This window comes from Podarcis vaucheri (genome assembly GCF_965113315.1).
Source record: "Podarcis vaucheri genome assembly, chromosome: 10".
NCBI classification, from domain to species: Eukaryota; Metazoa; Chordata; class Lepidosauria; order Squamata; family Lacertidae; genus Podarcis; species Podarcis vaucheri.
In genome coordinates, this window is record NC_138748.1 from 52,293,702 (window position 1) to 52,306,492 (window position 12,791).

General features: G+C 45.2%; 1 protein-coding gene across 3 annotated transcripts in view; it reads right to left on the reverse strand.

Moving 5' to 3' along the window:
• The window catches only part of KDM7A (lysine demethylase 7A), a 47,408-nt gene extending 35,254 nt beyond the window's left edge, over window positions 1-12,154 (reverse strand). The window contains exon 1 of one of the 3 annotated variants that reach the window (XM_082240471.1): window positions 11,895-12,154. In XM_082240471.1, the coding sequence (XP_082096597.1) occupies window positions 11,895-12,046 (152 nt within the window). In that variant the 5' untranslated portion in view covers window positions 12,047-12,154. The remainder of the gene's footprint in view (window positions 1-11,894) is intronic. The other 2 variants (XM_082240472.1, XM_082240470.1) reach the window with 2 other exon arrangements.
• Window positions 12,155-12,791: the final 637 nt, after the last annotated feature.

Sequence of the window (12,791 nt, forward strand, 5' to 3'; positions counted from 1 at the left end):
CTTAGTTTCACACATTTGTTGGAATTTGTTGTTTATCAATAAATAAAACAAATAAAACTTCTCATTCATTCATTTCATCAAAGGTTCTGATAGGGAGCAGCTAAAAGTATTCTAGATTTCTAATGCTGACTAATCTCATGAACATAGCCCAAGGATATCACAAGGTCAAGTCCTTTAATACTTAAGATTTATTTAAAAAGTTAAAATTGAGGGGGTGGAGACAAACTAGAACAGCATTTTCCTCAATTTTTCAACAGATGCTCACGTTTTCAAATATGAACAGATTTAACCTACATAACAATTGGTAATTATTCATACAGTGGTGCCTCGCAAGACGAAAATAATTCGTTCTGCGAGTCTTTTCGTCTTGCGAAGCACGGTCCGTCGCAACTGCGCCTCTTCAAGCGGCTTTAAGAAAAAACCACAAGACGTTTTCGTCTTGCGAAGCAAGCCCATAGGGAAATTCGTCTAGCGAAGGCACGCAAAACCGAAAAACCCTTTCGTCTAGCGAGTTTTTTGTCTTGCGAGGCATTCGTCTTGCGGGGCACCACTGTACTAGTTTTCTATATTAAAAACTATTTTCAAAATTTTGATGTGAAATATAATCTAAATGCTGGTCAACAATATATACACATCATAAGATTGTAAGACATGTTTTATATGTAATGCATCTCATTACTGCTGCATAAATTAGAGGACTCTATGAAGCATATTAAGTAACAATAAGGGCAATAATATAAGTAGTCAGAATATACAGTGGTACCTCAGGTTACATATGCTTCCGGTTACAGACTCCACTAACCCAGAAATAGTGCTTCAGGTTAAGAACTTTGCTTCAGGATGAGAACAGAAATCATGCTCTGGCGGCATGGCAGCAGCAGGAGGCCCCATTAGCTAAAGTGGTGCTTCAGGTTAAGAACAGTTTCAGGTTAAGGACAGACCTCCAGAACGAATTAAGTACTTAACCAGAGGTACCACTGTATTAGAAATTATAAATGAAGACACTTTAACATAATCAGTGATACCAGTGAAGTCTAAATAGTGTGTTGTAATTTCCTAGCTTGCAGTCTCTGCAAATTAGAACAACAATAGGGAACCACACAGAATACCATTAAAACGATTCCCATTACATCTATGTTTTCTGTGCTGGTTTCTGGATTCTAGTGGTCTCTTTCAAGTTGAGTCCTTCATGTGGTCACCCACCAGGTGCTCTGGAAACTACATTTGGTCTAAAACAGAGCTAGTTCTCAACGGAGGCCTGTAGGCCATTGCAATAAAGCAATAACTGTAAAATAACTGATAAGCCTCGAACTCGAGAGCAAGTCCTAATACTGCAAATTCCACCAATGTCTGCCTCTTAAACAGACTTTGTGACACAAAATTGGGTTCACAGTAAATACTGTAGATAAGCCCCTACTGTCCCCACTGCTGTACAATAATAACAATTTATTACTTATATACTGCCCATCTGACAGCTCTACAGTGCTTTCCTATCCAGTATGACCGCCATCACATGCACACATGGGCAGTTTATCTGCAACAACAACACACTTTACTAATTAAACCATAGTTTTCACTACCGTTATTTATTTTCATTCTATTTATTAATCATTTCCTGTAAAATCTTAAACCGATCTAACAATTAAAACAATTTCATATAAAAATACGTAACTACATTTTCCATAGTTTTGCATTCAGCATACAGTGGTGCCTCGCAAGACGAAATTAATCAGTTCCGCGAGTCTCTTCGTCTTGCAGATTTTTTCGTCTTGCGAAGCACGGCTATTAGTGGCTTAGCGGCTACAGGTATAAACTCGTTCCCGCAACTGCAAGCCTCAACCCCTAGGGAGCATCTGGCCATTGCATAAGCCTCGTCCGGCCTCTTAAGCAGTCCCTCCTGACGCGCTTACATAACACAAGCCCCGACCGCCGCCATCCCAGCGACCCCGGAAGATAAGATCTGCAGCAAGCACCCCGCACCTCCGATCCCGGGGCGCGCTCAGCCAAGGCGTCCCCGGACACCTGTCCTGCCGCGCCTTTGCGCAGCGCTCTGCAGAGCGGAGCGATGAGCCCGGCCAATCGCAGGCAGGGCAAGCGAAGGCGAAGAGAGCGAGGCCCAGAGGGAGGAGTCTCCAGCAACGCCATCGACGGCCCCGCCGCAGCTCCGAGTCCTGGAGCCCTCCGGCTGCGGGCTGCCTTTATTTTGCTGCAGGAGCCTCCTCTGCACCGGGATCCTCGCGCGCTCCCTCTGTCTCTCCATGCCTTTTAGGTGAGTGGCGCGCTCGGGCTGACTTTGGACGACCCACAGCAGGACTTCCCTTGGCCACGCGACCGGAGCCCACCTTTGCGGTCACTTTGACAGGCGATGGCGCCACCCTCAGCCTCAGTTCGGGGGCACCAGCTGCTGGCAAATGGGTGTCCCCCTTCTTCCCTTGACGGGGATCATCTTCCCCGCTTCCTCGGAGACGGGCAGGCAAAACTTTTCATGTTCCCCCCCCCCCACTGCCCAGTCTGCCCTCCTCGGGATCTAGTGGTCGCCGCGCGCGCTAAGAGCGCAGACGGGGAAATCCCACCCCGAGCCGGGTGTCGCCGCCAAGTCCCCTCCCAGTTCTAAGGCTGAAGCCTAGGAACTTTTCGAAGCGGCGCGGGGCAGCATCACCACCGGCTGTGTTTCCGGACGCTAATAATGTATTGATTGCTATTACTATTACATAGATTCCCCGCTGCCGCATAAATAGATTGGCGGTGAAAGCGGTTTGCGCGCGGCGCAGATCAAGCCCTTCGTCTTGCGAAGCAAGCCCATAGGGAAAATCGTCTTGCGAAAACCGAAAAACCCTTTTGTCTTGCGCGTTTTTCGTTTAGCGAGGCATTCGTCTTGCGGGGCACCACTGTATTAAAGTTTCTAAAGAAGTGGGTCTGCTTAACTTGGTAATTGGAAACAATTTCCATGCTAGTCACACATACCCCAAATAAGATTTTATCTAAACTGCAGAATACGCTGCCAGATTTAGACAACAGTTTTCTGCCAGGCTATATTGACCACAAATGCTCAAAAAGGATTCTAACACTTCCATGTCATGATCCAATATTAATTCAAGAAAAATAATTCAATAAAAGAATGACTGCCACAAGACCATGTAAATAAAAAAATGTGCTATATGTGAATATAGAAGGGAGGGGTTGAAAAATGCCACACAGTCACACCATGCCACCAAGGATTCAGTCCTGCTGACATTTCACTGTGATATACGGTAACTACATCATGCAACACCAATGGTGGTCACCTGTATGATGTAACACTAACAACCTCAAGAATCAGCCTGGACAGTACTAAACTGTCAGAAGAGTGATGTACCTGCTCTAGTTTTGCCAAGAAATGAAGGCACACTTTCAAGAATTACATGAGATGCTGCAGACTACACTAAGGAATTTTATTTTGCAGCAGTAGTTGTGCTTATATTTGTCCCCTAGAGGAGAAATGTAATGCATAACAAAGGGAATATATATCTTCTACATACAGCAAATGTGAGCCAAGGATGCTGCACTGGGCCATGACCGTGCATTTGAAGATCTGCATCTGTTGCCTCCACATTCTGGTTTCATCAAAATGTAATACCAAATCATGGTTTGGCGCTAAACCAGGGGTCGGCAACGTAAGGCAACCACAAGCGGCCCACACGGGTCGTTTAACTGGCCCACGAGCCGCCCCTGAACCGAGCCACCCACTCGGCGAGTCCCCACGCACTGCGCTAAACCGGCGCAACGTGGCGCAGGGACTCGCTTCCATGTTGCCAGAAATCGCGTCTGCACAGACACAGACGCTGGAAATTGCAGGCAGGTGCGCTCATGCGCATCTGTGATCCAGGCCACAGGCTGCTGGAGTGAACCGGCCCAGGCGAGGTAAACCTTGCCGACCCCCTGCACTAAATAAATCATCACAGAATGAGCCACAGTTGGGCTCCCATGTATACTGCATTTTTCTCCCCAACTTCCTGCTCCAAAGCATGGCTTGCTGATTTGAATGGAAGGGGAACCTATGTTTTGCCACAAACCATGGAGGCCATGAGGGAATGACAATGCAGAAGGAAGAAAAAACCAGAGGCTTCTTCATATAGTGCCAAAATCATGGTATGCAGGTGCATGGCTAGGTATTTAAAATATAGTTTGTAAAAGTGTGAACTTTAACCGAACTATCTCCTTTTTGGACAAGATGAACTTGAGCAGAACTAATTCACTTTTGAAACAAACACTGTATTAAACAAATCAGTGCTACACAGGGATTTATTTATACCAATGATATATTTCTGCAACACTCTCCACAAAGCACTTTTACAAGATACTACAGTAAGGAGGGAAAGTACTTGATCCCCTGCTAAATTTGCCCATTTGCCCTCTGACGAAGAAATGACCATTCCATAATTTTAATGGTAGGTATATTGTAGTTGTGAGAGACAGAATAACAATAGGGAAACCCCCAGAAACCCAGAAGACAAAAGTCAAAGATTGATGTGCATTATAATGAGTGAAATAAGTATTTTATTCCTTTGCAAAACATGACTTCGTACTTGGTGGCAAAACCTTGTTGGCAATTACAGAGGTCAGACGTTTCTTGTAGGTGGCCACCAGGTTTGCACATATCTCAGGAGGTATTTTGTCCCAATCCTCTTTGCAGATCCTCTCCAAGTCAGTAAGATTTTGAGGCTGATGTGTAGCTACTCAAACCTTCAGCTCCCTCCACAGATTTTCGATGGGATTAAGATCTGGAGGCTGGCTAGGCCACTCCAAGACCTTAAAGTGCTTCTTCTTAAGCCACTCCTTTGTTGCCTTGGCCATGTGTTTTGGGTCATTGTCAAGCTGCTTGGCAATAGTTTTGTAGCCCAGTCCAGCCTTGTGCAGGTCTACAATCTTGTCCCTGACATCCTTGGACAGCTCTTTGGTCTTGGTCATGGTGGCTACTTTGGAATCTGCAGGATTGATTGCTTCTGTCAACAGGTGTCTTTTGTACAGGTACTGTAATTAGCTGGGATTACAGGTAAGACCTCTCCCTTACAGCAGGTGCTTCTAATCTTGGCTCGTTACATACAGTGAAGATACCAGGTAGCCTGACATCTGGCTGGTTTATAGGGGATCAAATAGTTATTTCACTCATTATAATGCACATCAATCTCTGACTTTTGTTTTCTTGGTTTCTGGAGGTTTTCCTGTTGTTATTCTGTCTCTCACAGCTATAATAAACCTACCATTAAAATTATGGACTGGTCATTTCTTTGTCAAAGGGCTAATGGGCAAATTTAGCAGGGGATCAAATACTTTCCCCCCTCACTGTATCATGCTGAACATTTAGGCTATATTTTTTTCTTTTGCATTAGTACTATCAAATATTTTCTGCAATCAAAAACCAAAGCTGAATTTCTCAAATATAATACTCCATAAGCATATTTTAAACAATACATTAAATACCGTTAAAACGATGGGAAGGTTGGAAATTAGAGTGCCTTATCATTTAAAATAATCCTGCTTTACTGCCACAGAAACACTACTCACATGTTTTAATAACATAGCAAGTTTCAATAATATACATAGCTCCCCCTACCAATTCAACTATCCAGAGTTGTAATTATGTAACAGCCACTTCATGTTGCTTAACATACACAAGGCAAGTATTCCCCACCACCACCACTTGGCAAGATACAGAACTGAAACTCCAGTTAAAGGCAAATGTGAAATGCAAATATGCAAGTACAGAACTATTATACAAGACAACAAGACCGTAACTTATTTCCAGGTAATCTTTTAAAATACTATGCATTACTTGCTCTACTGCACTTGCACATTTAAACTGAAACTGCATTGATACCCTTTACTCTGGATTCAGTTCTATTTATTTACAGAACATAAATAAACTTGGTTTTAATATGCCAGAAAGAGAACCAGTGTTTATTAAAAATTCAGAGTATTTGTTACCTTCTCTTGACATTTAAAAATTGTTTCCAGTACTGATGTAGATGTACTGGACAACAATCAACAACATGACAATCAACACAATGCTAATGTACATTACTTAGAAATAGAACTGTCATTACACTTCTATCTCTGTGAATCTGGCCTAGGATATCCACACTGTTCAAAATTAGCTTCTAAGGCTGCAATACTAAGCACACTTACTTGGAAGTAAACACCTTCATACTTAGTGAAACTTACTTCAGAGTAATATGCAAATGATGTAGTTGCAAAACTGATAAGGCTTAATCCTTAACTGACATAACACTTTGCTAATGAAACTGCATTTAATTATTTTATTCCTTGGAAACTTTTTACATAAAACTGTCACAAAGTGACATGATTGCCTTGTAAATAGGCCTACAAGAATTACTAGCCTACTTTTTTTACTAGTCTGCTAAGAGGCTAGTAGCCTGTATTTCCACATTCATTACAGAGGAGTGGAACCCTATTTTCCATGACAGCATAGAACAGAGGACTACTAACAGTGACTAATTTTTTAAAATGTTTTTTACCAAGCAGACCAGCAGAGAATGAATGTGCTTCCCTTCCTCAATGGCCAGAATGAAAACCAAGTTGATTGGTGGAGAAAGGTTGAGAGAGTCATTCCTTTTCTGCTGGGCCACTCATTCATCAGTATGGAATTCCTTGTCACCTACCTGACCTACCAGACAAGCAGGTAAATACAAGTATCTGTTTCAAGCACTAGGGTTAGCCAGAATTTTATGCTATTGGCCTGCTGCACAACTGGAAGATATGAACCCAGGAGAGACAGAAAAACTGCTCAGTGTCCTCAGTGTAGAGGCATGTATTTTTCTACCACCGCATGTGCAGTTAGATATACATGGAGCAGCAGTTGACTGTACACATGTGCAGATGTGAATGCATATACATAGACACATGTTCCCGAAGAGCTGGCATGCAAAATTGGGTCCAAATAGCAAGACTGCATAAATTAGCCTCACAGCCGCTAATCTGCAAACAAGCCCTGCAGACCAGAGTCAGCCAGAGCCTTTTCATTAATCAAGTGACTCTGCCTGTCATTTTTACCTGTGCTGCCTCTTAGCCAGTACAGGGTAGGGAATAACCAATGTGACTACACTAAAGAATGAAAGAAACATATTTCTCTTTTCTTGCCAGTAACAAAACCAGTAACTGCTACATGATTTTATCAGTGATCTGACACAAATGGAAAATTTCAAAATTATTTAAAGGGGGGAAACTAAAACTGTCACAGTATTGAGAAGACAGTGACTAGACCATTAGAGAGAGAGAGAAACCTCCTGTTTGTATTATTATTATTATTTACTTATTTATTATTTATACCCCGCCCATCTGTTTCCCCAACCACTCTGGGCGGCTTCCAATCAAGTGTTAAAAACAATACAGCATAGTGGCCTATGGGCCAATACTGGCCCTTCAGAGGGCCCAGTCTGGCCTATAAAGTCCAAAAACATGCCTACCAACCAATCAGCTTATATCACTCTGATGGGCTGATGATATCAGTTGTTGGCCAATGGGAAGGTTGGGCTTTAATTCTGCACTGACCTATGTGCCTGTTCCCAGCAGCCAAACTAAGCAAAATTGGCTCACATGGTAGTTAAATCCTGCTCAGTTTAGCCACGTGTGCCACTTCCCTTGCTGGCCAAAGCAGCAGGATTTAACCCCTGCTCATCCTCATTAAATCCTGGTCAGATCCCTACAAACTACTGGCAAGCCAAGTGATCCCACACCTTATATTTGTGCAGCTGGTTCTTCCTGCTTAAGTGCAGAACCTTTTATTTGTCCCTACTGAAATTCATTTTGTAAGTTTGGGCCCAGTTCTCCAATCTGCTATGGTCGTCTTGATCCTAATTCTGTCTTCTGAAGCATTAGGTACTCCTCCCAACTTAGTGCCATCTGCAAATTTTATGAGCATCCCCTCAATTCCTGCATCCAAGTCATTTATAAAAATGTTGAACAAAGGGCCCATGACAGAACCCTGTGGAACCACACTTGTCATTTTTCTCCAGGGTGATGAGGAACCACCAGTGAGCACTTTTGGTGTTTGGTCACTCAAGCAGTTACCTGATCCAGCCCAAATTTTACCAGCTTCTCTGCAAGAATACTGTTACTTTGTCAGAAACCTTCAAGATAGACTATGACCACAGCATTCCCTTTAGCATGCTGCTATGGTATCCACTTGAGCCACAGGTTCTAGCCATTTTAGTGCAGCAAATGCAAGAAGGTAATTTGGCTTAAATGAAACAGCTGGTATATAGAATGGTGCATATTTAAGTTATTGTTATTTACCAGTGTCACATTTAAAACAAGTCTAATTCTCCTCTGGCTTGTAAAAAAAGTATTGTATGGGGCATCCCAGATGCAAAAGTATTACAGTGATACCTCAGGTTACATACGCTTCAGGTTACAGACTCTGCTAACCCAGAAATAGTGCTTCAGGTTAATAACTTTGCTTCAGGATGAGCACAGAAATCGTGCTCTGGCGGCACGGCAGCAGCAGGAGGCCCCATTAGTTAAAGTGGTGCTTCAGGTTAAAAACAGTTTCAGGTTAAGAACGGACCTCCGGAACAAATTAAGTACTTAACCCGAGGTACCACTGTATAGCCAAGTTATATAAAAGGTACTGTCCTTAACCTGGCATTCAAAGAGATAATTAACGTGTTAAAGTTTAAAAACAGATTTAGATTCAGGAACTGGAGATGACTACAGTTAACTCTTTAAAGAACTAACTATAGGACAAGTCACTCAGTGACAATTCATCTGGTTTGTGCAACCAGCTAAAATTCTATAGGGCAGGGATGTCCAACAGGTTGATCGCTATCTACTGGCATATCCCCGGGAGGTTTTTGGCTTCCTTTCCTTAGTGGTGGTAAAATCCAGCCCTGCCCCCTCAGCCCACCCTCCACTGTTGCACAATCTCCAGAATGACAGACTGAGTTATAACAGTGATGTTGATTGTTTCCTTAGAGGAGTTAGCCATCCCAGCTATAGGGCATGGCTACAAGCAGAAATCACACCTCAGAGTTTAAAAGAAATCATGTGAAAGCACCAAACCTAATGTAAATTCCATACATGCAAAGTGGTATTCTAAAGAATACAGTACATATGGATTTCAAGAAGAATTTAAAATTCCACTCACAGGAAGCTCCTAAGAAAGGCTAAGGATTGTAAGATGCCTTCTGATCTCTATTGGATATATTGCATTATAAAAGACAGAAAACAAGGAGTCCATGCAAGTGGATAACTCATACAAAAGATTCAAAACAGTCCAGGATCTTGTAAGAACCACTAGTGTCAATGCTTTAAAAACATATTCACGGATCCAACGACATAAGCAAACAAGCTGAGGTGTCCAGCTCTCTCAAGTACAAAACATTTGAACACTAACATCCAAAGCAAAATGAAATACTTCAGCTCCTTTCAAATTAGAAAAAAGTATAAGAAAATAGCAACTGAGCATATAATTCAACTACACATAGACTAATATTTTCTGAACTGTAAATTAGGAGATAGATCTTGAGGCCAGAAACAGGCCACAATGCTGAACACTCTTGTAAATAAGCCCCAACTGGACTTACTTTAGAGTAAACTTTAAAGTATTGCACTGCAAAAGTGACAATTCAGGGGACTATGTTAAAAATTAAGACAAATTATCAGGAAAAGGATCAAACAGCCAGCAATAATGTATCTATGACAGTCTAAATTTAGCAAAATTGTGATGTTTTATTATCTTCCTTGTGGGATACTGCCGGGTGCTTTTCGAAGGGAGCAATAGCAAATCTGTTTATAGTTCAGTTGCCAAGTAATTTGGATTTCAGGAGCCAAGCCATGTGCAGAAGCAAAATTATTTAACAGCACAATCCTATGAATACCTACTCAGAAGTACCGTAAGTCACAGAGTTCAATGGGACTTACCTAGATAAACATTAGAGACTAGATCTTTGTTTTCCCTCTTTTCCACAAGAAAGCATTTTCTTAGGAATAACTTTTAGCTGGTTGCACACTTATAAATAAAATAAATTACAATGCTACCATATAATACACTTCTACATCCACCTTATCAAACCCATTTTTTCTGTCCTAATGCATTAGTTTGCTACTGCCCAACCCATTCCCCTGCTTTTTTGCCACTTTAAGCTCACCTAACTTTTAAAAGCATGTATCAATATTTTGTAATAGATTTCAAAGGGGTTTTTTTGAATATCAGTTCAAATTCTCCTACTGTTTAATAGGACTTCTACAGACTATTGCAGCGATGTTCCCTTTAACAGAACCAAAAGACTGATTACATAACTATTTCACTGCTGTAGGCTTAGGAATTTGGAAATAATTCAGAAAAAAAATCTTTGTTCACCATACTCACAGAAATTTAGCAACAATAGAAGCCTATTTCCTTTTTTGGTTTTGCAGTTTTCTGAATTAAAACACTGGTGCTTACATTTGCAGCAATGCACCAGGATATTGTCAGGTTCCTCCGTAAAACACTTAAATCTATAATAGCCCCACTGTCACGGAACACACGGAATCTATTCAGAGACGAATACAGAACCACATGTGCACCTGCAATGGCAGGCAGGTGCACTTTGTAGACGGCGAGCCAGCCTAGCTTCTAAATGTGAACAATGTATTCGCAATAATCACCGCGCGTGCGGCTCGACCCTCGAGGACAGTTACAGACCTTCTCTCTGTGCTATCTGTCTCCTTTAAAAACAAGAGAGATTAAAAAAAAAAACCAAACAAACCAGAGAGGGAGTATATGTCTCTCTGATCCGGGAACGATCTGAAGCATGAACCATGTCCCTTTAAATTAGCTTCCCTTCGGAAGCCAGCAGAGGGAGATGAGGCTGTCTCGCCAGCTCCATCGTGACTCTGTTTTTGTTAAATGGGGGGTATTTAAATGTCCTGTTGTCAATCAAAGCGCACTTCCCCTCCGCAGCCGCAGCAGCAGCAGCAGAAGCTCGGACAAATATTCCCCCAGATCGATGCCCCTTCCTCCGAACTTCAGCCGCCATCCAGCCTCCGGCCAGCTGGGAGATCAAAGGGCGGCCGAAAGAGAGCCACTCGCGCCGCCGCGGCAGCCCCGAAACTTGCTCCTTTGTTTAAATGCCCATGGATACCCACCCAGCCACCCCACCTCCTCCCTTCGCAGCCGAGGGGAGGCTGCAGCTAGTGCCGCGGCGCCGGCGTGGCCTCCTCTTCGGAGCTCGCACTTTCCCAACAGAACTGACCCAACCTCCCTGTGCAAAGGGGAAAAGAAGGAAGGGGGGAAACGCCAACCCGGACACTCACGCGAGCGCAACGTCAGAAAAGCGTCCGCGAGGCGCACGCAACTCTCTGGCCGGGGGAAGCACGAGCCCAGGAAGCGGACGGGACGGCGAGATGAACACGCATAAAAACACGCGCGCACGCACACAAAAAGGCACCTCAGCCGCGACGCGCTTCGAACAATGCGAATAATAATAAAAGCAACTCAACTTTCCGGGCACCTCTCGTCCCGCCAAACTCCTCAGAAGAGCCCCTCAAGCTCGGCCAAGGAGTCCCTTATATAATAACACTGTTTGGAGAAGGGGGTGGGGGGAGAGAGAGAAGGGAACCGAGGAGCGCCGGCGGCTGCCCGACGCCGCTTCCTGGCACGCCGAAAAGCCCCGTTCACACAGCTCTCCCGCAGACACGCATCGCGGCGCGCACACACCGCCTCTCTCTCCCCCCGCCTCATTGTCCTTCTGTTTGTTTCGGCCCCCGGCCGCCCCCTTCCCTCACGGCCCTCAGGTCTCCCCCCCCTCTAAATAATGGACCCCCCCACACACACACACTTCACTGTTTTGTTGTGGTTTTCCCGTGAGGAGACCCGGCCCCCCTCCTCCTCCTCGCTGCCCCCTCGCGTGTTTTACCTGCCATGGAACCAGTCCTTGCATATGTCGCACTCGATCATGAAGCGGCTCACATCGTAAGGCTCCCGGCACACGCAGTACACGGGGGTCGTCGCCGCCGTTGTTGTTGTTGCTGCTGCCGTTGTTGCCGTAGCCGCCGCCGCCCCGGCCATCTTTAAAGAACTCGCTCGCTCGCTCACTCTCTCTCTCGCCCGGCTGGCTGGCTGGCTGGCTTGACTGACTGAGCCGCCCTGCTCTCCTCCTCCTCCTCCTCCCTCGCCTCCTCCTCCCCCCACCCCGCCAGCCCCAACCAACAGCCGCCGCCAGCCCAGCCAGCCAGCCAGTCAGTCGGCAGCACCAATAACAACAGCGCGCGTGCTAGGCTCCCGTATCTAGAGGGAGAGGGGGAAGGAGCGCGCGTGCGCGTGCGTTAGGCTCCCACATTGGGCGCGCGGCCGATACCCCTCCCTCCCTCGAGAGCGGACAAACGGCAAGGGCGCGCGGCGGAGAGGGACAGTCACGTAAGGTACATCGCCGAGCATGCGCCCTAAAGAGGAGGAAGTGAAGGGCGGGCGGAGGCGGCAGGAGGGGCGGGGGGTGTGTGTGTGAAGAGCGGAACCGTCGGCAGGAAACAAGGCGGCATGGAACTCTCACGACGCGTCAAGCGCGCGCGCGCGCTCACAAAAGGGATAAAAGTTCTCCCTCGCCCGGAAGCCCGCCCGCCCCGCCTCCCGGTCTCGCTCTGAATTGACAATGAGAGAGAGAGAAGCACGTGCCGCCACACATCCTTCTCCTCTTCCCCTCACGCACACATCTCTCTCTTTCTCCCCTCCCCTCTTTTTTGTAGGCGGGGCTCTAGAACAGCGGGCGGGTGAGGTCACAGGCACACGTTGGTCCCGCCCCTTTTCACTCTCCCCC